We start from the raw sequence: 24749 nt of genomic DNA on the forward strand, positions 1-24749 counted from the left end.
AGAAAATCTCCTTGAGACATTGAGGCTATGACGGAGCGTAGGGATTCCATCCGGAACCTCCTGACTTTTACGTGTCTGTTGAGCAACTTTAGATCCAGGACGGGCCGATACGATCCGTCCTTTTTTGGGACCACAAACAGATTGGAGTAAAAACCGTGACCTTGTTCCTGAAGAGGGACGGAGGTCACCACTCCTTCCGCCTTTAGAGCGGCCACCGCCTGCAACAGAGCATCGGCTCGGTCTGGTGGAGGAGAAGTTCTGAAGAAACGAGTTGGCGGACGAGAACTGAACTCTATCCTGTACCCGTGAGACAGAATATCCCTCACCCAACGGTCTTTGACGTGTGACAGCCAGATGTCGCCAAAGTGGGAAAGCCTCCCACCGACCGCGGGTGTGGGAATCGGAGACCGCAAGTCAGGAGGACGCCGTCTTGGCAACGGTTCCTCCGGCTGTCCTTTTTGGGCGTGACTGAGACCTCCAAGAATCTGAGCGTCTCTGGTCTTTTTGAGTCTTTTTTGACGAGGCGAATTGGGACCTGCCCGGTCCTCGAAAGGACCGATAACCAGACTGACCCTTCCTCTGTTGGGGTCTGTTTTGTCTGTGTTGCGGTAAGGATGAGTCCTTAGCCTTGGAGTGTTTGATGATTTCATCCAAACGCTCTCCAAACAATCGGTCACGAGAAAAAGGCAAATTGGTTAAGCACTTCTTGGAATGAGAATCTGCTTTCCAATGTCTCAACCACAGGGCCCTACGCAAAACAACGGAGTTGGCTGACGCCACTGCCGTGCGGCTTGTAGCGTCAAGAACAGCATTAATCGCGTACGACGCGAATGCCGCCATTTGCGAGGTCAATGGTGCTACCTGCGGGGCCAATGCACGTGTGACGGAGTCAACTCGCGCAAGCCCGGCTGAGATAGCTTGGAGTGCCCATACGGCTGCAAAAGAAGGCGCTAATGACGCTCCAATCGCTTCATAGATGGATTTCAGCCAGAGCTCCATCTGCCTGTCAGTGGCATCTTTAAGTGCCGCTCCATCTTCAACTGCAACCAAGGATCTAGCTGCAAGCCTGGAAATTGGAGGATCCACTTTTGGACACTGGGTCCAACCCTTGACCACCTCAGGGGGAAAAGGATAGCGTGTATCTTTAAGCCGTTTAGGAAAACGCCTTTCAGGATAAGCGTGGGGTTTCTGGATTGCGTCTCTAAAGTCAGCGTGGTCCAGAAAAGTGCTTAAAGTACGCTTAGGGTATCTGAAATGGATTCTCTCGTGCTGCGAAGCTGACTCCTCCACAAGAGGAGCTGGTGGGGAAATATTTAACATATTATTGATGTTAAATATAAGATCATTAACTATGGCGTCACCATCTGGTGTATCTAGATTGAGAGCGGTCCCAGGATCAGAATCCTGATCAGTTACATCCGCCTCATCACCCATAGATTCATCTCGCTGGGATCCTGACCATTGAGATGAATGTGAAGGCCCGTCATAGCGAGCCCGCTTAGGCTGCCCGGGGCCATCGTCCGAGTCAGAGTCTTCACCCTGAGGTGTATATGCCCGTCCCGGAGCTTGGAGCTGAGGGGGACCAGGGGGCAATGATTGCACAGTGTCCGTGGCCTGAAGTACAGGCCTAGCTCGCAATGTGTCAAGAATTTGTGACATAGTGAGAGACATTCTGTCAGCAAAAGCTGCAAACTCAGTTCCTGTCACCTGGACAGCATTCACAGGTGGTACACCCTGGGTCACGTCCAGCAGAGGTCCCGACTGTGCAAGCGCCGCAGGGGCCGAGCACTGCACACAATGGGGGTCCGTGGAGCCTGCCGGTAGAAAAGTCCCACATGCGGTGCAGGAAGCATATAATGTCTGTGCCTTGGCACCCTTGCGTTTTACGGACGACATGCTGCTGGCTCTCTGAATGTGAGAGAGTCTATAGCCAAAGGGCGACCAGCGCTATGCAATACAAAGTATTTGTAGAAACAAAATACTAAGAATACTACTGGCACAAGAGGGGGTGAGCCCTGAGGGCTGCTTACCGCCCGCTGAATAGCGGGTAAGAGGCTGCAGAATTCCTTGTCTGGGTCTCCCCGGCTCCCCTCTGCAGCTCAGCGTGTCAGCAGGAATGGCTGCCGGCGTCTGTGGAGAGGGGCGGTCCGTGGGAGTTCCCAAACAAAAGTGCGGGAAACAGCGTCCCCTCTGTGCCGATTGTGAGGGCTGGAGTATGTAAAAACGACTCCAGCCCTCAGCGCTGATGCACTGGCCAGCGTCCCGCCCCTCTCCTGACTGGCAGGCCTGGGGGCGGGAACGAACGGAAGCAGGCCGCAAAAGCCGGGGACTCGAGTTATCAGCGCGGCCGCCGTAAAAGCGCGGGCCGCGCTGAAGTCCCCGGCGCACCACAAGTGCCAGCCGCGCCGCAGTCCCAGCGGCCGGCATGACCGATTCCTAGACGTGGCCAGCGTCCCGCCCCTCTCCTGACTGGCAGGTCCGGGGGCGGGAACGAACGGAAGCAGGCCGCAAAAGCCGGGGACTCGAGTTATCAGCGCGGCCGCCGTAAAAGCGCGGGCCGCGCTGAAGTCCCCGGCGCACCACAAGTGCCAGCCGCGCCGCAGTCCCAGCGGCCGGCGCGACCGATTCCTAGAAGTGTGCCTGCTTCAGCGAAGCTGAATGAGGCCATGGCACAAGCGCCGTAGCGCTGATGTCCCCCGGCGCACTACAACACCCAGCATGCTGCGGTGTGAGCGCCAAATGCACGGGGACACAGAGTACCTTGAGGAAGCAGGGCCATGTCCCTGATGTACTCCGCTCCATCCAGCATCTTCTCCAGGGGCTGTAGATGGAGCCCGGTCTCAGTGCCTGGAGACCAGTAAATCCCACTTCACCCAGAGCCCTGTAAAAAGGGATGGGGAAGGAATCAGCATGTGGGCTCCTGCCGCCGTACCCGCAATGGGTACCTCAACCTTACAACCACCTCCGACATACAGTGGGGTGAGAAGGGAGCATGCTGGGAGCCCTGTTTATGGGCCCTCTTTTCTTCCATCCGACATAGTCAGCAGCTGCTGCTGACTAAAAACAATGGAGCTATGCGTGCGTGTCTGACCTCCTTGCGCACAAAGCTAAAACTGAGGAATCTGTACTCCTACGGGAGGGTGTATAGCCAGAAGGGGAGGGGCCTTACACTTTTAAGTGTAGTTCTTTGTGCGGCCTCCAGAGGGCAGTAGCTATACACCCACTGTCTGGGTCTCCCAATTAGGAGCGAAAAAGAAAACTCGTGCGAGCAACGCTGTGCTCAGGTACACTTAGTGCTCAGCCATGTGCAGTGTTTGAACGTCGCACACTGGGGGTAACAATAGCACGATCTGATGTAGTGTGCTACCAAAAAAAAAAAACCAATTTGGAAAATGCCCACCCACCCTTCCCCGGAAGTATTCTGCTTATGGCTGGTAGTATGAGAGACTCAAACTGCCAATCAGTGACTTGATCCAGGGTTCGGGTGAAGCTTGAGCCTGTGGAGCTAGGCTCGTTTGCTGCCGACGTACCGAACCTCGACGGAACCGCTCATCTCTAGTGGACGACACATTTAAGAGCAAACTGGGTAAAAAATAAATAACCCTACAAAAATGAAACATTGAGAGTATGAAGAATTATAAAAATTTAAAATTGTGATAGAGCAAAGATTTCTTTTGTTCACAGAATATACGATTTAAAATGTTAAAGTTTTGTAAAGCAGGGTTAATCTGCAAAAAAAAAAAAAGCAATGTGACTGTAAAGGGTGGCTCTGAGTATTCCTTTATATGTTGTATACAGACAGCCGCAGCACACTAGAGAAGCTGTGACAGGAATGTGTCACCCTGGTAAGAAGCAGGAAGCCTCCTACAGCTGTCATATAGCAAGCAGAGAGCCGTAACTTATGCATCTTCAAGGGAATTTGTCAGTAGGTTTTTAAACTGTGGAAGAAGAATTGCGCTGCTGCAGACAAATGTAACTCCAATACACTGGATTATGTGTGGTTTATTTCTAGGTGTATTGTTTTAAAGTGAAGTATTAAAGTGAAACCCCACTTCTTCAGGAAATCCTCCAATTAACAAAGGAACAGCGGTGGTACAACTTATATAGAACAGTGTATTAAAAAAAAAGCATCAAGAGAAAACAACAAATGACGGAAGAAGTCAGAGCTCAAAGGGTTATATATAATTATACACACACTACAGTTCTAAAGTTTGGGGTCACCCAGACAATTTTGTCTTTTTTATGAAAAAAAAATCATACTTTTCTTTATCAAATGAGTTGGATAATGAATAGAAAATATAGTCCAGACATTGACGAGGTTAGAAATAATGATTTTCTTCAGCGCTCTATTGGGAGACCCAGACGATTGGGGTATAGCTACTGCCCTCTGGAGGCCACACAAAGCACTACATTAAAAGTGCAAGGCCCCTCCCCCTCTGGCTATACCCCCCCCCGTGGTATCACGGGTTCTCCAGTTTTAGCTTTGTGTGCGAAGGAGGTCAGACATTCCATGCATAGCTCCACAGATTTTAGTCAGCAGCAGCTGCTGACTATTTCGGATGGAAGAAAAGAGGACACATATAGTGTCCCCAGCATGCTCCCTTCTCACCCCTGGATGGTGTTGTAAGGTTGAGGTACCTATTGCTGGTACAGGGCTGGAGCCTGACATGCTGTTTTCCTTCCACATCCCCTTGTAGGGCTCTGTGGAAGTGGGATCCTGCCGGCCTCTCAGCTCTGACGCCGGGCTCCATCCACAGACCCATTAGAACCTGATGGAGACGGAGCAGGAGTACGATCAGGGACAGGCCCTGCATCATACAGGTACTCTGTGTCCCCGGCAGGCACAGACACACTCCGGGCTGGCTGGGTGTTGTAGTGCGCCGGGGACCGCAACGTGGAGTTGGTGTCCCTACAGATTACTGGGGGACTTTTTTGTGTATGGGAACGCAGCGCCGACCCCCTCTGGACCGGGCGGCGCTGCTGTGACTTGTGGTGCGCCGGGGATCCGCCGTCCGCGCTTTTACGGCGGCGGCGGTTATAAATTTAGTCCCCGGCTTTTTGGGCCTAGGACGCCGGCAGCTCCGTTTCGTTCCCGCCCCCACCCTGTCATTCAGGGTAGGGGAGAGACGCTGTTCGCTAGCAGCGACGAGGGCTGGAGCCTGATTTACATGCTCCAGCCCTCTCACTTGGCACAGAGGGAAGCAGGCTTCCCGCTCTTGGCCAGGAACGCCCAGGGCCCGCCCCCCTTCCTCTCTCGAGACGCCGGCAGCCATTACATGCATGCCTGGCTGGAGGAAGGACGCAAGGCTCTGGGAGACCTGGACTAGGGGCTATCTGGCGACCACACACCCGCTTTTTTAAGCGGGCGGTAAGCGATTTTTCTGTGCTGGTCCCTCTAGTGCCTCACGGTGTATCGGTGTACTGTGTACAGATATATAGATATTGTATTTCTTGCACTGTGAGGTCGCTTCTGGCTGCATATCCCAGATCGCTCTGTGGAAGCAGCAACATGTCATCCTCAAAACGCAAGGCGGCCAAGGCAAAAAGGGCTGTGTATACTGCGTGTGCTGCATGTGGGGCTAATCTACCAGCAGGCTCCGATGACCCCCATTGTGTGCAATGCTCCGACCCGGTGCTGCTTCGCCAGCCGGAGTCAGGAGAGGTAGCGACCCAGGCTGAGACGCTTGTAAGTTCTGCCCCGGTGACAGGGACGGACTTTGCAGTTTTTGCAGATAATATGTCTGTGTCTATGGCAAAAATCCTTGAAACCTTGCAATCTATGCATGGGGCTCAGTCTCTGGGCACGGCGAGGCCTCTGTCCTCAGGTCCCCCTTACTTGGAATGTATCCAGCCCACAGGGGGGTCCCCGGCTTCACAGGCCGAGGATTATGACTCAGATGATGGCCCCAGCCACCCTAAGCGAGCTCGCTGGGAAAGACCCTCGACGTCTTCACACTGCTCAGGGTCTCAGCGCAATCAGTCTCCCTGTGATGTGTCTGATGAGAGTGATCAGGAATCCACTCCTGGAACCCCTCTCAACCTGGATACCCCGGATGGGGATGCCATGGTAAACGACCTTATCTCAGCCATCAATAGGCTGTTGGATATTTCTCCCCCAGCCCCTTCAGCAGAAGAGGCGGCTGCGGAGCAGGAAAAGTTTCGTTTCCTTTATCCCAAGCGTAAATTGAGTGCTTTGTTAGATCACTCTGACTTCAGAGAATCAATCCAGAAGCACGACGCTCACCCAGAAAGGCGTTTCTCTAAACGATCTAAAGATACGCGTTTCCCTTTCCCCCCTGAGGTGGTCAAGCGCTGGACACAGTGTCCAAAGGTAGACCCCCCGATTTCCAAACTTGCAGCTAGATCCATAGTTGCAGTGGAGGATGGCGCTTCACTTAAAGATGCCAATGACAGACAGATGGACCTTTGGTTAAAATCTGTCTATGAAGCTATCGGCGCGTCGTTTGCTCCGGCATTCGCAGCCGTATGGGCACTCCAGGCTATTTCAGCTGGCTTAGCAAAAGTGGATGCTATCATGCATCCAGCAGTGCCGCAAGTGGCGCACCTTACCACGCAGATGTCGGCGTTTGCGTCTTACGCTATCAATGCGGTCCTAGAATCTACCAGTCGCACCTCAATGGCGTCCGCCAATTCGGTAGTTTTGCGCAGAGCCTTGTGGTTAAAGGACTGGAAAGCAGATGCTGGTTCCAAAAAATGTTTAACCAGTTTGCCTTTGTCTAGAGATAGACTGTTTGGCGAGCCATTGGCTGACATCATTAAGCAGTCCAAGGGTAAAGACTCCTCTTTACCACAACCCAGAACATCCAAACCTCAGCAGAAAAAGTGGCAGCAGAGGTTTCAGTCCTTTCGAGGTTCGGGCAAGACACCATTTACCTCGTCCAAAGGGACTCAGAGGACGCAAAGAAACTCAGATTCGTGGCGGACTCACACACGCCCCAAGAAAGCAAATGGAGGTACCGCTTCCAAAGCGGCTACCTCATGACTTCCAGCCCCCCCCCTCCGCATCGCCGGTCGGGGGCAGGCTCTCCCGCTTTTCCGGCATTTGGATGTCACAGGTCAAAGACCGATGGGTGACGGACATTTTGTCTCGCGGGTACAGAATCGAGTTCAATTCTCGTCCTCCAGCTCGGTTCTTCAGAACCTCCCCACGTCCAGACCGAGCAGATGCTCTGCTGCAGGCGGTGGATTCCCTAAAAGCGGAAGGAGTGGTTATCCCAGTCCCTCCTCAGGAACAAGGGCAAGGGTTTTACTCCAATCTTTGTGGTTCCAAAAAAGGACGGCTCGTTCCGTCCTGTTCTGGACCTAAAACGGCTCAACAAACATGTGCACGCCAGGAGGTTCCGGATGGAAACCCTCCGCTCTGTCATTGCCTCAATGTCCAGAGGAGACTTCCTTGCCTCAATAGACATCAAAGATGCTTATCTCCACGTGCCAATTGCTACAGAACATCAACGTTTTCTACGTTTTGTGATAGGAGACGACCATTTTCAGTTCGTAGCTCTTCCATTTGGTCTGGCGACAGCCCCACGGGTCTTCACCAAGGTCATGGCGGCGGTGGTAGCAGTCTTGCACTCTCAGGGACACTCGGTGATCCCTTACCTAGACGACTTATTGGTCAAAGCTCCCTCTCAGGAGGCATGTCAGCACAGCCTGAATGCTACGCTGGAGACTCTACAGTCTTTCGGATGGATCATCAACTTTCCAAAGTCGATCCTATCACCGACTCAGTCACTAACGTATCTTGGCATGGAGTTTCATACTCTAGCAGCGATAGTGAAGCTTCCGCTGGACAAGCAGCGGTCACTACAGACAGGGGTGCAATCTCTTCTGCAGGGCCAGTTGCATCCCTTGCGGCGCCTCATGCATTTCCTAGGGAAGATGGTGGCAGCCATGGAAGCAGTTCCCTTTGCGCAGTTTCATCTGCGCCCACTTCAATGGGACATTCTCCGCCAATGGGACGGGAAGTCAACGTCCCTGGACAGGAAAGTTTCGCTTTCCCAGACGGCCAAGGACTCCCTACAATGGTGGCTCCTGCCCACCTCATTGTCTCAGGGAAGATCCTTCCTGCCCCCATCCTGGGCAGTAGTCACGACAGATGCGAGTCTGTCAGGGTGGGGAGCAGTATTTCTCCACCACAGGGCTCAGGGGACGTGGACTCCGCAGGAGTCCACCCTTCAGATCAATGTTCTGGAGATCAGAGCAGTGTATCTTGCTCTACTGGCCTTCCAACAGTGGCTGGAAGGAAAGCAGATCCGAATCCAATCGGACAACTCCACAGCGGTGGCATACATCAACCACCAAGGAGGGACGCGCAGTCGGCAAGCCTTCCAAGAAGTCCGGCGCATTCTAATGTGGGTGGAGGACAGAGCATCCACCATATCCGCGGTTCACATCCCAGGCGTAGAAAACTGGGAAGCAGACTTCCTCAGTCGCCAGGGCATGGACGCAGGGGAATGGTCCCTTCACCCGGACGTGTTTCAGGAAATCTGTCGCCGCTGGGGAGTGCCGGACGTCGACCTAATGGCATCCCGGCACAACAACAAGGTCCCGGCATTCATGGCGAGGTCGCGCGATCAAAGAGCTCTGGCGGCAGACGCCTTGGTTCAAGATTGGTCGCAGTTTCAGCTCCCATACGTGTTTCCGCCTCTGGCGCTCTTGCCCAGAGTGCTACGCAAGATCAGATCCGAGTGCAGCCGCGTCATACTCGTCGCTCCAGACTGGCCGAGGAGGTCGTGGTATCCGGATCTGTGGCATCTCACGATCGGTCGACCGTGGTCACTGCCAGACCGACCAGACTTACTGTCCCAAGGGCCGTTTTTCCATCAGAATTCTGCGGCCCTGAACCTGACTGTGTGGCCATTGAGTCCTGGATCCTAGCATCTGCTGGATTATCTCAGGGAGTCGTTGCCACAATGAGACAAGCTAGAAAGTCGAATTCGGCTAAGATCTACCACAGAACGTGGAAGATTTTCTTGTCCTGGTGCTCTGCTCAGGGAGTGTCTCCCTGGCCATTTGCATTGCCCAAGTTTCTTTCCTTCCTGCAATCGGGGTTAGAAAAGGGCTTGTCGCTCAGCTCCCTTAAAGGGCAAGTTTCGGCACTATCCGTGTTTTTTCAGAAGCGTCTAGCACGTCTTCCTAAGGTGCGCACGTTCCTGCAGGGGGTCTGTCATATTGTGCCCCCGTACAAGCGACCGTTAGATCCATGGGATCTGAACAGGGTACTAGTTGCTCTCCAGAAGCCGCCCTTCGAGCCTCTGAAGGAAGTTTCCTTTTCTCGGCTGTCGCAGAAAGTGGCGTTTCTTGTTGCGATCACATCGCTTCGGCGAGTGTCTGAGCTGGCAGCTCTGTCATCTAAGGCTCCCTTCCTGGTGTTCCACCAGGACAAGGTTGTGCTGCGCCCCATTCCGGAGTTTCTTCCTAAGGTCGTATCCTCTTTTCATCTTAATCAGGATATTTCCTTGCCTTCTTTTTGCCCTCATCCGGTTCACCGGTATGAAAAGGACTTACGTTTGCTAGATCTGGTGAGAGCACTCAGAATCTACATTTCCCGCACGGCGCCCATACGCCGTGCCGATGCACTTTTCGTCCTTGTCGCTGGTCCGCGCAAGGGATTGCAGGCTTCTAAAGCCACCCTGGCTCGATGGATCAAAGAACCAATTCTAGAGGCCTACCGTTCTGCGGGGCTTCCGGTTCCTTCAGGGCTAAAAGCCCACTCCACCAGAGCCGTGGGTGCGTCCTGGGCATTACGTCACCAGGCTTCGGCTCAACAGGTGTGCCAGGCAGCTACCTGGTCCAGTCTGCACACTTTCACCAAGCATTATCAGGTGCATACCTATGCTTCGGCGGATGCCAGCTTAGGTAGAAGAGTCCTGCAGGCGGCAGTGACACCCCCGTAGGGGAGGGCTGTTTTGCAGCTCTAACATGAGGTATTTATTTACCCACCCAGGGACAGCTTTTGGACGTCCCAATCGTCTGGGTCTCCCAATAGAGCGCTGAAGAAGAAGGAAATTTTGTTACTTACCGTAAATTCCTTTTCTTCTAGCTCTTATTGGGAGACCCAGCACCCGCCCTGTTGTCCTTCGGGATGTTTTTTTGTTGTTTGCGGGTACACATGTTGTTCATGTTGAACGGTTTTTCAGTTCTCCGATGTTATTCGGAGTTAATTTGTTTAAACCAGTTATTGGCTTCCTCCTTCTTGCTTTGGCACTAAAACTGGAGAACCCGTGATACCACGGGGGGGGGTATAGCCAGAGGGGGAGGGGCCTTGCACTTTTAATGTAGTGCTTTGTGTGGCCTCCAGAGGGCAGTAGCTATACCCCAATCGTCTGGGTCTCCCAATAAGAGCTAGAAGAAAAGGAATTTACGGTAAGTAACAAAATTCCCTTCTTTACTTGTAATAATAATTTTCTCCTTCAAACTTTGCTTTCATCACAGAATGCCCCTTTGCACCAATTACAGCTTTGCAGACCTCTGGCATTCTAGCTGTTAATTTGCTGCGGTAATCTGGAGATATTTCACCCCATGCTCCCCTCCCCCCCTCTCACAAATTGGATTGGCTTGATGGGCACTCTTTGCGTACCATACGGTCAAGTTGCTCCCACAACAGAGATCTGGTGACTGGGCTGGCCACTCAATTACAGATAGAATACCAGCTGCCTGCTTCTTCCCTAAGTAGTTCATGCATAATTTGGAGGTGTGCTTTGGGTCATTGTCCTGTTGTAGGATGAAATTGGCTCCAATCAAGCACTGTCCAGGGTATTGGCATGGTGTTGCAAAATGGAGTGATAGCCTTCCTTATTCAAAATCCCTTTTACATTGTACAAATCTCCCACTTTACCAGCACCAAAGCAACCCCAGACCATCACATTACCTCCACCATGCTTGACAGATGGCGTTAGGCATTCTTCCAGCATCTTTTCATTTTGTTCTGCATCTCACAAATGTTCTTCTGTGTGATCCAAACATCTCAAACTTCGATTCGTCTGTCCATGACACTTTTTTCCCAATCTTTCTCTGTCCAATGTCTGTGTTCTTTTGCCTATATTAATCTTTTCCTTTTATTAGCCAGTCTCAGATATGACGTTTTCTTTGCCACTCTGCCCTAAAGGCCAGCATCCCAGAGTCGCCTGCTCTTTGTAGATGTTGACACTGGCGTTTTGCGGGTACTATTTAATGAAGCTGCCAGTTAAGGACCTGTGAGGTGTCGATTTCTCAAAGTAGAGACTCTATGTACTTGTCTTGTTGCTCAGTTGTGCAGCGCGGCCTCGCACTTCCTTTTTACTCTGGTTGGAGCTTGTTTGTGCTCTCCTCTGAAGGGAGTAGTACACACCATTGTAGGAAATCTTCAGTTTCTTGGCAATTTCTTGCATGGAATATCCTTTCTTTGTCGCTCCATTGGGAGACCCAGACAATTGGGTGTATAGGCTATGCCTCCGGAGGCCGCACAAAGTATTACACTTAAAAGTGTTAAGCCCCTCCCCTTCTGCCTATACACCCCATGTGCTCCCACGGGCTCCTCAGTTTTTTGCTTTGTGCGAAGGAGGTCAGACATGCACGCACAGCTCCAGAGAGTGGTCAGCAGCTGCTGCTGACCATGTCAGATGGAAGAAAAGTGGGCCCATATAGAGCCCCCAGCATGCTCCCTTCTCACCCCACTCTTGTCGGCGGTGTTGTAAGGTTGAGGTATCCATTGCGGGTACGGAGGCTGGAGCCCACATGCTGTTTTCCTTCCCCATCCCCCTCAGGGCTCTGGTGGAAGTGGGATCCTATCGGTCTCCAGGCACTGAGACCGTGCTTCATCCACAACTCCTGTGGAGCCTGCTGGATAGGAGCCGGGTATCGTTCAGGGACATGGCCCTGCTACTTGGAGGTACTCTGTATCCCGGTGGGGACCGCGCACAGCAACACTCCAGCTTTGCTGGGTGTGCTAGTGCACCGGGGACCGCGGCGCTGACCGGGTTAATATGTGCCATTACACACTCAGCGTTGCTGAGTGTGTTTATGTATAGGGACTGCCGCACTGACCACCGCTGCCATGGAAACACTGCGGCGCGGCTGGGACTTGTAGTGCGCCGGGGACTTCCACGCGGCCGCGCTTTTACGGCGGCCGCGTTTATTACTAGAGTCCCCGGCTTTTTGCGGCCTAGTTTCCTTTCCTCCCACCCCCAGCCCTGACAGACAGGGGAAGGGCGGGACGCTGCACAGAACGAGCAGCACTTAGGGCTGGAGCATGCTTTGCATACTCCACCCCCCTCACTGTGCACAGTGCGGGCACCAGTTCCCGCACTTTCTGGGTCACGCCCACGGCTCCCTCCTCTCCTCAGGACGCCGGCAGCCATTCCTGTCAGCTCCTCGGACGCTGCAGAGGGGGACAAAGTCTGGGAGACCCAGGCAGGGACTCTGGTGGCCTCACAACCGCTTTAAGCGGGTGGTAAGCAGCACCTGTGGTGCTAGCCCCATTGTGCAGTAGTGTAACATTATATGTTTATTTTACACTGTATGGTGCACAGTTGATTTCTGGCTATATACCCTATTGTGTTGCTCAGGGAAGATAATAGCATGGCGCCCACGAAAGGCAGGGGTGCCAAAACACAGGCTTATTATGTTGCCTGCGCCGCATGTACGACCCCGCTACCGGCAGGTTCCACTGACCCTCATTGTGTGCACTGTTCGGCCCCTGTGGCACTTGCTCAGCCAAAGCCTCTGCTAGGGGGGGCCCAGGGGGAGCCACCTGCTAACACTGTTCAGGTGACGGGGACGGAGTTTGCAAAACTCTCTGAGACTATGGCTAAGATACTAGAAGCCTTGCAGTCCAGGCCGGTATCTCAGCACAGGGACTCTGTTGAATCTTTGTTCCCTGGCCCACCTCAGCTGGACCAACAATGTCCTCCCGGGGTATCTCATGGATCCCAGGCTGAGGGTTCTGACACAGACCCCAGCCCCAGACCGACTAAGCGAGCTCGCTTAGATTTTCCCTCGACATCATCATATTGTGCAGGGTCTCAGAGGGGGGAATCTCTGGTTGATGATGCGGAGACAGCTGATCAGGATTCTGATCCTGAGGCCGCTCTCAATCTTGATACTCCGGACGGGGACGCCATAGTGAACGACCTTATTGCGTCCATCAATCGTATGTTGGATATTTCTCCCTCAGCTCCTCCGGTGTAGGAGTCAGCTTCTCAGCAGGAGAAATTCCGTTTCAGGTTTCCCAAGCGTACACCGAGTATGTTTCTGGACCACTCTGATTTCAGAGAGGCAGTCCAGAATCACCATGCTTGTCCAGATAAGCGTTTTTCTAAGCGCCTTAAGGATACACGTTATCCCTTTCCCCCTGACGTGGTCAAAAGTTGGGCTCAGTGTCCCAAAGTGGATCCTCCAATCTCCAGACTGGCAGCTAGATCCATACTTGCAGTGGAAGATGGGGCTTCACTCAAAGATGCCACTGACAGGCAGATGGAACTCTGGTTGAAATCCATCTATGAAGCTATCGGCGCTTCTTTTGCCCCAGCATTCGCAGCCGTATGGGCGCTACAAGCTATCTCAGCAGGTCAAGCGCAAATTGACGCAGCCACACGCACGTCCGCGCCACAGGTGGCGTCCATAACCACTCAGACGTCGGCATTTGCGTCTTGCGCTATTAATGCTGTCCTGGACTCTGCGAGCCGTACGGCGGTTGCAGCCGCCAATTCGGTGGTACTCCGCAGGGCTTTGTGGCTACGGGAATGGAAGGCAGATTCTGTTTCCAAAAAGCGCTTAACCAGTTTGCCAATTTCTGGCGACCGATTGTTTGGCGAGCGTTTGGATGAAATCATCAAACAATCCAAGGGAAAGGATACATCCTTACCCCAGCCCAAACCGAACATACCCCAACAGAGGAAGGGGCAGTCGAGGTTTCGGTCCTTTCGGGGCGCGGGCAGGTCCCAATTCTCCTCGTCCAAAAGGCCTCAGAAAGATCAAAGGAACTCTGATGCATGGCGGTCTAAGTCACGTCCTAAAAAGACCACCGGAGGTGCCGCTACCAAAGCGGCTTCCTCATGACTTTCGGCCTCCTCACTCCGCATCCTCGGTCGGTGGCAAGCTCTCCCGCTTTTGCGACACCTGGCTGCCACGGGTAAAATACCGTTGGGTGAGAGACATTCTGTCTCGCGGTTACAAGATAGAGTTCACCTCTCGTCCGCCGACTCGATTCTTCAGGTCATCCCCGCCTCCCGAGCGAGCCGAGGCTCTTCTGCAGGCGCTGGGCACTCTGAAGGCAGAAGGAGTGGTGTTCCCTGTTGCTCTTCAGCAACAGGGCCACGGTTTTTACTCCAACTTGTTTGGGGTCCTAAAGAAGGACGGGTCTTTCCGACCTGTCCTGGACCTGAAACTTCTCAACAAACACGTAAAGACCAGGCGGTTCCGGATGGAATCCCTCCGCTCCGTCATCGCCTCAATGTCCCAGGGAGATTTCCTTTCATCGATCGATATCAAAGATACTTATCTCCACGTACCGATTGCTCCAGAGCACCAGCGCTTCTTGCGCTTCGCCATAGAAAACGAACACCTGCAGTTCGTGGCACTGCCGTTCGGCCTGGCAACAGCCCCACGGGTTTTCACCAAGGTTATGGCTACTGTAGTAGCGGTCCTCCACTCTCAGGGTCACTCGGTGATCCCGTACTTGGACGATCTGTTGATCAAGGCACCCTCTCTAGAGGCATGCCAACACAGAATCGACGCTACCCTGGAGACTCTCCAGAGTTTCGGGTGGATCATCAATTTTCCAAAGTCAAATCTGACACCGGCCCAATCGCTGACATACCTTGGCATGGAGTTTCATACCCTCTCAGCGATAGTGAAGCTTCCGCTGATCAAGCAGCGGTCACTACAGACAGGGGTACAATCTCTCCTTCAAGGTCAGTCACACACCTTGAGGCGCCTCATGCACTTCCTGGGGAAGATGGTGGCAGCAATGGAGGCAGTTCCTTTCGCGCAGTTTCACCTGCGTCCTCTTCAATGGGACATCCTACGCAAATGGGACAGGAAGCCGACGTCCCTCGACAGGAACGTCTCCCTCTCTCAGGCGACCAAAGCTTCCCTTCGGTGGTGGCTTCTTCCCACTTCATTATCGAAGGGGAAATCCTTCCTACCCCCATCCTGGGAGGTGGTCACGACGGACGCGAGTCTGTCAGGGTGGGGAGCGGTTTTTCTCCACCACAGGGCTCAGGGTACGTGGACCCAGCAAGAGTCCTCGCTTCAGATCAATGTTCTGGAAATACGGGCAGTGTATCTTGCCCTGAAAGCGTTCCAGCAGTGGCTGGAAGGCAAGCAGATCAGAATTCAGTCGGACAATTCCACAGCGGTGGCATACATCAACCACCAAGGCGGCACACGCAGTCGGCAAGCCTTCCAGGAAGTCCGGCGGATTTTGATGTGGGTGGAAGCCACGGCCTCCACCATCTCTGCAGTTCACATTCCAGGCGTGGAAAACTGGGAAGCAGATTATCTCAGTCGCCAGGGCATGGACGCAGGGGAATGGTCCCTTCACCCGGACGTGTTTCAGGAGATCTGTTGCCGCTGGGGGGTGCCGGACGTCGACCTCATGGCGTCCCGGCACAACAAGGTACCGGCGTTCATGGCACGGTCTCAAGATCCCAGAGCTCTGGCGGCAGACGCCTTAGTTCAGGATTGGTCGCAGTTTCAGCTCCCTTATGTGTTTCCTCCGCTGGCACTGTTGCCCAGAGTGTTACGCAAGATCAGGGCCGACTGCCGCGTCATCCTCGTCGCTCCAGACTGGCCGAGGCGGTCGTGGTACCCGGATCTGTGGCATCTCACAGTCGGCCAACCGTGGGCACTACCAGACCGACCAGACTTGCTATCTCAAGGGCCGTTTTTCCATCTGAATTCTGCGGCCCTCAACCTGACTGTGTGGCCATTGAGTCCTGGATCCTACCGTCTTCAGGGTTATCTCAAGACGTCATTGCCACTATGAGACAGGCTAGGAAACCAACGTCCGCCAAGATCTACCACAGGACGTGGAAAATTTTCCTGTCGTGGTGCTCTGCTCAGGGTTTTTCTCCCTGGCCTTTTGCCTTGCCCACTTTTCTGTCCTTCCTTCAATCTGGACTGGAAAAGGGGTTGTCGCTCGGCTCCCTTAAGGGACAAGTCTCAGCGCTCTCTGTGTTTTTCCAGAAGCGCCTAGCCAGACTTCCACAGGTACGCACGTTCCTGCAGGGGGTTTGTCACATCGTTCCTCCTTACAAGCGGCCGTTAGAACCCTGGGATCTGAACAGGGTACTGATGGTTCTTCAGAAACCACCATTCGAGCCAATGAGAGATATTTCTCTCTCACGCCTTTCGCAGAAAGTGGTTTTTCTAGTAGCAGTCACTTCACTTCGGAGAGTGTCTGAGCTAGCAGCGTTGTCGTGCAAAGCCCCCTTCCTGGTGTTTCACCAGGACAAGGTGGTTCTGCGTCCGGTTCCGGAATTTCTCCCTAAGGTGGTATCCCCCTTTCATCTCAATCAGGATATCTCCTTACCCTCTTTTTGTCCTCATCCAGTTCACCAATGTGAAAAGGATTTGCACTTGTTAGATCTGGTGAGAGCACTCAGACTCTACATTTCTCGTTCGGCGCCCCTGCGCCGCTCGGATGCACTCTTTGTCCTTGTCGCTGGCCAGCGTAAAGGGTCACAGGCTTCCAAATCAACCCTGGCTCGGTGGATCAAGGAGCCAATTCTCGAAGCTTACCGTTCTGCTGGGCTTCCGGTTCCCTCAGGGCTGAAGGCCCATTCTACCAGAGCCGTGGGCGCGTCCTGGGCTTTGAGGCACCAGGCTACGGCTCAGCAGGTGTGTCAGGCGGCTACCTGGTCGAGCCTGCACACTTTCACGAAACACTATCAGGTGCATACCTATGCTTCGGCGGATGCCAGCCTAGGTAGACGAGTCCTTCAGGCGGCGGTTGCCCACCTGTAGGAAGAGGCCGTTTTACGGCTCTCTTACGAGGTATTATTTTACCCACCCAGGGACTGCTTTTGGACGTCCCAATTGTCTGGGTCTCCCAATGGAGCGACAAAGAAGGGAATTTTGTTTACTTACCGTAAATTCCTTTTCTTCTAGCTCCAATTGGGAGACCCAGCACCCGCCCCTGTTTTTTTGTGTACACATGTTGTTCATGTTGAATGGTTTCAGTTCTCCGATATTCCTTCGGATTGAAGTTACTTTAAACCAGTTTATAATTCTTTTTCCTCCTTCTTGCTTTTGCACCAAAACTGAGGAGCCCGTGGGAGCACGGGGGGTGTATAGGCAGAAGGGGAGGGGCTTAACACTTTTAAGTGTAATACTTTGTGCGGCCTCCGGAGGCATAGCCTATACACCCAATTGTCTGGGTCTCCCAATTGGAGCTAGAAGAAAAGGAATTTACGGTAAGTAAACAAAATTCCCTTCTTCTTTCTAAGCACAAGAATAGACTCGAGTTTCACATGAAAGTTCTTTTTTTTTTTTTTTTTCTTGCCATTTTGAGAGTTTAATGGAACCAACAAATGTAATGCTCCAGATTCTCAACTAGCTCAAAGGAAGGTCCGTTTTATAGCTTCTCTAATCAGCAAAACTGTTTTCAGCTGTGCAAACATACTTGCATAAGGGTTTTCAAGGGATTTCTAAACATCCATTAGCCTTCTAACACAGTTAGCAAACACAATATACCATTATAACACTGGAGTGGTGGTTGTTGGAAATGAACCTCAATACGCCTATGTAGATGTTGCATTCAAAACCAGACATTTGCAGCTAGAACAGTCATTTACCACGTTAACAATGTATAGAGTGGATTTCTGTTTAATTTAATGTTCGCTTCATTAAAAAAAAGTGCTTTTCTTTAAAAAAAAAAAAAAAAAAGGAAATATCTAAGTGACCCTAAACTTTTGAACTGTAGTGTGTACACTCATACATTGTCAGTTTAATCAATAAACAATGTGTATATATTTTTATTTTTTAGAAATACTGCTTTTGTACCACTTATAGTACTTTGAACTCTGACTTTTGTCATTTGCTGTGATCTCTTGGTGCATTTTTTTTTTTTTAAATACAGTGGAACCTCGGGTTATGAGTAACTTGGTGTGTGAGTATTTTGCTATACGAGGAGCAAAGCTTGCTGTAAATTTGTAACTCAGTTTACGAGCAAGCTTTGCTGTCTGAGCAAATACTCACCACACACACTTCCGGTTCTGCACTTTCACCACGCTCTGACCCGCTCCTTCACACACACACACACACACACACACACACACACATATTATTATACTCACTATCTTCCTTTCCCTCGCCGGCCGCCTGGTTCTTGTAGTCCGCAGGTACAGGATGTGTATCTGGTAACCATCGTGGCGATTGAGGAACTTGCGCTGTCAGCCGCTTCTCGAAGGCAGTGAGCTGGCCAATCAGAGGCAAGTGGCTCCTGCCATTGACGTCAGCGCTCTGGCATCGGTCGCGATGGTTAACCGATACACATCCTGTACCGGCGAACTACAAGAACCAGTAGTCCGGCGATGGAACAGAAGGTAAGGTGAGGAGTGTGTGTGTGTGTGTGTGTGTGTGTGTGTGTGTAATGGCACAATAGAGGACCAGGATGGGACATTGAATAAGTTGTGGAACGAATTGTCTGAGCTTGCTTTATTTCCTATGGGAAATCTTGCTTTGCTAAATGAATAGCTTGGTTTACAAGCACACTCTCAGAACGCGTTGTTCTTGTAAACCAAGATTCCACTGTACTGTTACTATATAAGTTGTACCATTAAGTTGTTTGTTAATCGGTGGATTTCCTGAAGTGGTGAAGTTTCACTTTGAAATGCATAGAAATAAACACATTATCCGGTTTATTGGATCTACATTTGTCTGCAGCAATTCTTCCACGGTTTTATTCTGGCTCCAGTATCTAACATGACAATAATGCCACACAGTGAAAACCATAAAACCAATGTAGGATTTTTCTTTGCCTTTCCACATAGTTTAGTACAATATATGGCTAATTGGTGTCATTAGAAAGATCTTTCTGCAGATAAATGGCTCTCATATAGCTATGTTGACATAATGATGGTGTTTAAAAGGTAGGAGTGGAAAAGCTAGAGAGAAATGAAGCTTGCCTGGTGGAAATGTGATGAGGTCAGTGCAGACAGCCCGTATTACCGGTGTCAATGTGACAGACGCTATGAACACTAGTGTGAGCAGAACCCAAGCAAATTTGTGTCTTTTGAATCTGTCTCTTGTCTCCATTTTTATGTATTCATAAAGCTTTGCTGTTTCAGGTGATGAAGCAGGAACAAAATCTGGTACTCGTGATGTGGAGGATGAGGATGAAGATGATGACGATGATCCAGAGAATAGGTATGATTCCAACCATACGGACTTAAAAAAGATTATAACACACCCTAAGCGTGGGTCCAAAGCAAAGCAACGGAAGAGCAAGCAGGTTGTACGAACCCGGACTTCCTGCCTTTTAAAGACTCGATCCAAGGCTAATCTCAAGTTTGACAGAGTGGCCAACAAAGCAAGGCCAAAAACCAGAAAACCAATGAAAAAATAAATCTATAAAGTGTTCACACACCTTGCATAGGGTGTGTTATAAATACACAGCAGTGTACTGTTGTTTGTGCTCATAATTTTCTTTGGGAAACTATTTTTGTTGAAAACGATGACTTGAAGGGGTAAGATTATTGTTTTAGGTCACATAGTTGATTAATATTGTTCATCCGTTCTTGAAATGCTGCCTTCTTCTGGGCTCTTGAAACATGGAAGGTTGAGGGGGCAGCTTTCTCCTTAGATTTCTTTGTCGCTGGGTTTTACTTTCTCTGAAAAAGAGACTTTATGGTTTCACACACAATCCATCCTGCCCTAAAATGCAAATGAATGTTATCAGCATCGCCTCTGCCTTCTGGTTTTATGCCCATGAATTGTACAGGTTTGCGGCATACAACTATGGCAGTATTTTATTATGCAAATTTTTGAAAGACTTTTTTTTTTTTTTTTTTAACCTATTCAGAAAGTGAATCTATGATTAAAGCTATTTTAGAACCCTCTGGTACACTTTTTATTTTACCATGTCTTTACATGATTTTTATGGGTCTGTCATTGCACATTCAGCCTTAAAGGATATGCACACGTGCAGCCGGCGTTCATGCCCTAACGAGTGTAAAATAGAAGCAGAGTAAACAGCTTTGCAAATGGCCTTGATTAAAAATGTCCTGTTCTGTGTCTTCAGCTCATATGCACCTCCACGGTTAGACTCCAGACACGGCTCTACTCCTGTTCTGTACTTTTCTTTTTCTTTTAGGTTTTCTTTCCTATTGTCACCCTGCCCCTCTCCCGTCCTAGTCACTTGTGCAGGGTTCTAGAGAGCTATGAATGGATGACGCTATCAGTAGGGCTGTAAATGTGAAGCTTTGTCCAACAAAATGACTCTTCCCCTTTCTATTTAGAAAAAAAAAAAAAAATAGTTGATTTTGATACATTTTGACAATACTTAAAGAAGTATTTCATCGTGTTATGATCAGCGGATCCTCTGGGGGATTCCCCTGGTCTTAAGAATGAAGGGAACACATATAGATTTTTTTAAATCTTTATAGTGGTGGTCCCACTGACCGCCGTCCAGCCAGCCCTATTCACAAAAGCCGAGCTGCAGTCCCCTACACACCTGCCCGATAGGGAGTGCTGCTCTGTAGTGGTCCTAAAGCTTAGTTCCCACCATTTATAAAGTAATGCCATATCCTGCCATTGAGCAACCCCTGCAATAAATCCACCAACTCTTGTATGATGTGGGGGTCACCTATGACTGAGGGAGGCAATTTCCTTATTCTTAAAGAATAAGGTAACTACACATAACTTTCCAGCTGTCTGGTGAGATCTGCAATCGACATGCTTTTTAGAGGTTCATATAACAATTACCTCTCTCCTAAAAGCATGTATGGCACCCCATCATTATTCCTTGTATTCAAAACCTGCATGATGTTTTTTCAGGAGGCGGATGGGGTACAAATTAAGTGGACCAGTATTAGCAATTGCCTCACTAATCTAATTCCATTAATTGCAGGTCCTCCAGCCTAGAGCCGTGGGGGTCCTCCAGCCTAGAGCCGTGGGGGTCCTCCAGCCTAGAGCCGTGGGGGTCCTCCAGCCTAGAGCCGTGGGGGTCCTCCAGCCTAGAGCCGTGGGGGTCCTCCAGCCTAGAGCCGTGGGGGTCCTCCAGCCTAGAGCCGTGGGGGTCCTCCAGCCTAGAGACGCGGGGGTCCTCCAGCCTAGAGACGCGGGGGGTCCTCCAGCCTAGAGACGCGGGGGGTCCTCCAGCCTAGAGACGCGGGGGGTCCTCCAGCCTAGAGACGCGGGGGTCCTCCAGCCTAGAGACGCGGGGGGTCCTCCAGCCTAGAGACGCGGGGGGTCCTCCAGCCTAGAGACGCGGGGGGTCCTCCAGCCTAGAGACGCGGGGGGTCCTCCAGCCTAGAGACGCGGGGGGTCCTCCAGCCTAGAGACGCGGGGGTCCTCCAGCCTAGAGACGCGGGGGTCCTCCAGCCTAGAGACGCGGGGGTCCTCCAGCCTAGAGACGCGGGGGTCCTCCAGCCTAGAGACGCGGGGGTCCTCCAGCCTAGAGACGCGGGGGTCCTCCAGCCTAGAGACGCGGGGGTCCTCCAGCCTAGAGACGCGGGGGTCCTCCAGCCTAGAGACGCGGGGGTCCTCCAGCCTAGAGACGCGGGGGTCCTCCAGCCTAGAGACGCGGGGGTCCTCCAGCCTAGAGACGCGGGGGTCCTCCAGCCTAGAGACGCGGGGGTCCTCCAGCCTAGAGACGCGGGGGTCCTCCAGCCTAGAGACGCGGGGGTCCTCCAGCCTAGAGACGCGGGGGTCCTCCAGCCTAGAGACGCGGGGGTCCTCCAGCCTAGAGACGCGGGGGTCCTCCAGCCTAGAGACGCGGGGGTCCTCCAGCCTAGAGACGCGGGGGTCCTCCAGCCTAGAGACGCGGGGGTCCTCCAGCCTAGAGACGCGGGGGTCCTCCAGCCTAGAGACGCGGGGGTCCTCCAGCCTAGAGCCGCGGGGGTCCTCCAGCCTAGAGCCGCGGGGGTCCTCCAGCCTAGAGCCGCGGGGGTCCTCCACTGTTAGTACAAGCTTCACTATTGTTATTAACAGGAGGATATACTCTAGATATAAGAAAACAAGCAGGATAAGCGGCGCTAACTTATAAAACTGAAGCTCTAATTTCAACTTCTACAAATATGAGTGGAAAAACAACTGTGTGTTTCCTTATCAAACTATGTTAGTTGCTGTCGCGCCAGTGGCATGAGAGGTAAACGGCACCATCTGTCGTAGCTTGGTAAAGCCTGCACGTACCCAGCAGAGCTGACACTCCTCTGCTCAGGACTGCCCAACTTACTGAGCTCTCTCAATTCAGGCACTGCTGTGCTACAGAGAACTAGCACCGCCCTGTATTCCGACACACAAGGAGAAATGTCTGTGTGGTTTGCAGCACTACACTATTGAAGTGAATGGGACAGGCACGGGGGAAGAAATATCACTACTTCTGTCCATAACCCTGTGAAACAAATTATACTCTTGCACATCACTGTACAGATCTGTCCCCCGTCATATGTATTATGGTGGTAGTAACTTGGTTACTTTCCCCATGCTATGTAATGCCTGGCACCCATAAGAGTATAAATCAGATTTCCAGTGCAGCGCTCCCTTTTGTGTGTGCTGGACGGAGGCTGTGCGCTTCTTAGACGTGTAGTCCAGCTTCCTCTGAGCAAATTACACCCCTTGTCCAAGTGAATTGCTTCTTAGACCTGGTTTGAGTTTACCCTAGCTCTTCATTAGACTAGATACATATAGTAAATTCACCCTTGAATATTCCAACTTTAAGGAGTTGTTGAGTTTCAAAATGTGTAAAATGAGGAATAAAACCCCCCACTAATTTTACTAATATTCTTAAATTAAAAAAGCTGCCGTCATCCCAAGCAAACCAGACCTCCAGCTCTCCCCCCACCTCCACATTTATTTTTTAATCGGGTTGTAGTAGTTTTAAATCAGATTTTTACAAGATGAAGAAAAGTACCTGGCCGACCTTTTCTAGTCGGGGGCGTTAGAGGTGAACGCTCATTTTGGGGCAGTGGTTTAATGAAGGCATAGCCCTGATCGTGTCATTTCACCACAACTGGGTTTTGACCTATTTCTCAATATTGTCTCACAAACTCTTGAAAACGTGATTTGTAGACCTTTTGAGCCAAAAGTGAATACGATGAAAAAAAAAGACTGTGACTTGTATGTTACTTACAATCCATTGCTGCTTTCCTGTGTTTTTAATACAATATTTATTGTTGAGTTGTCCTGGTTGGTTGACGGCCGACCAGTCTGTAAAATGTAGCCTAAGAATTTACCTTTTTAATGTGTAATTTTCAGGAGCATGTTGCTTCTGTGACATTACAAGTGTCTGCTGCTAGATTTTAAAAAGAAGAAAAATGAAATATAATAAAATGCAATATAAAGACATAACTTTCTAAAGCTAGACTCTGCCTTTCCTTCAGCGCTCTCCTTAGCAGCTCCTCTGAAGTGTCATAGATGAATGAGAAAAAGGCTGATTTATTTGTCTTACGCAACTGCTAAAGATGCTGGCTTTTTGACTTGTTTCTATAGAGTTGATTTTACATTACGGGAGCATAGCACAGCTGACTCAGACTGAATACTTCATTTAATAGTTTTCTTAGGACACTTTACATTGGAACATCATAAACACCTTTTGCAAGTCTTGTCTAATAGTCTGACGTTATGCAAAAGGCTTTAGATAAAGTGGGTATCTGCAAGACGTTTATAAAGAACGACAGCGCATAGTTATTCTTTTAACTCCTAATTTGCACCCAGGCCAAGGTGTCAGGTTAGACCTGGATCAGCCATAGTGCACCCCCCACCGGGAGCATTGCGAATATATTATCTGGAATAATTTTATTAAGTGACCGTATTTGTAGAGATGCCATGCTACTCAGCAATATTATCAATCCCATTCTATTAACATTTCTTCAGCATAATTTCATATTATGTTGGTATATACTTAAGGCCGGTTCTTGTATTAATGAACCAGGGATTGATCTGGACCATAAGATCTCAAGGTGTCCTTATTGATGGTCATCGACTCTGATGTAACAAACTGACCTGCCTGCGAGACGAAGTGCTTAGAATGATGTCCATGAATGTGAATTCCCAGATTAGACGCCATTTAACCCATTTTACCGAAATCTCCTCTAAATTCCAGTACTTCTGTAATTTAGTTGATGACGCAGTGCTATGCTCCCTCATGTGTGATCTAAACTTTATTTTCTGCTTTTATTTTAGTTTTGTTTTATTTTTCCTCCCGGGAAATGTTTTATGTGACCTCATCAATTCTAATGAGGTTAATGGTGTATTAATGCATTTTGCTCTTATGGTTGAAATAAATTTTTTGAAACTTTCTTGTCCATGCATTTACTTTTTTTATTTTAGTTTTTTTTTTTTTAATTCTTTATTGGAGATGGGTAGAATTAAGGTAGATTAGAGGGATATTTGTTTCATGGTTACCTCTAACGCCAATTTAAAAAAAAAAAAAAAATGTATTTGTCAGTCAAGTCTTTTGGATATTTTACAGAAGCTTAGTCCTATTTTAGGTCCAAACATTACTTAAAAATGATGTCACACACTTTTACATATGGATGTCGTGGCATGCCTGTATAGATGCTTGTAGTCCAATAAGTGATGCC

At 50.4% G+C, this 24749-nt stretch overlaps 1 protein-coding gene across 2 annotated transcripts in view; it reads left to right on the forward strand.

Annotated features, from left to right (window-relative positions):
• The window catches only part of ATRX (ATRX chromatin remodeler), a 355842-nt gene that overhangs the window by 120375 nt on the left and 210718 nt on the right, over positions 1 to 24749 (forward strand). For both annotated transcript variants that reach the window (XM_075323857.1, XM_075323858.1), the window contains one exon: positions 19293 to 19371. In XM_075323857.1, coding sequence (XP_075179972.1) covers positions 19293 to 19371 — 79 coding nt within the window. The remainder of the gene's footprint in view (positions 1 to 19292; positions 19372 to 24749) is intronic.

The sequence above is a fragment of the Anomaloglossus baeobatrachus genome, chromosome 9 (genome assembly GCF_048569485.1).
Source record: "Anomaloglossus baeobatrachus isolate aAnoBae1 chromosome 9, aAnoBae1.hap1, whole genome shotgun sequence".
Lineage (NCBI taxonomy): Eukaryota > Metazoa > Chordata > Amphibia > Anura > Aromobatidae > Anomaloglossus > Anomaloglossus baeobatrachus.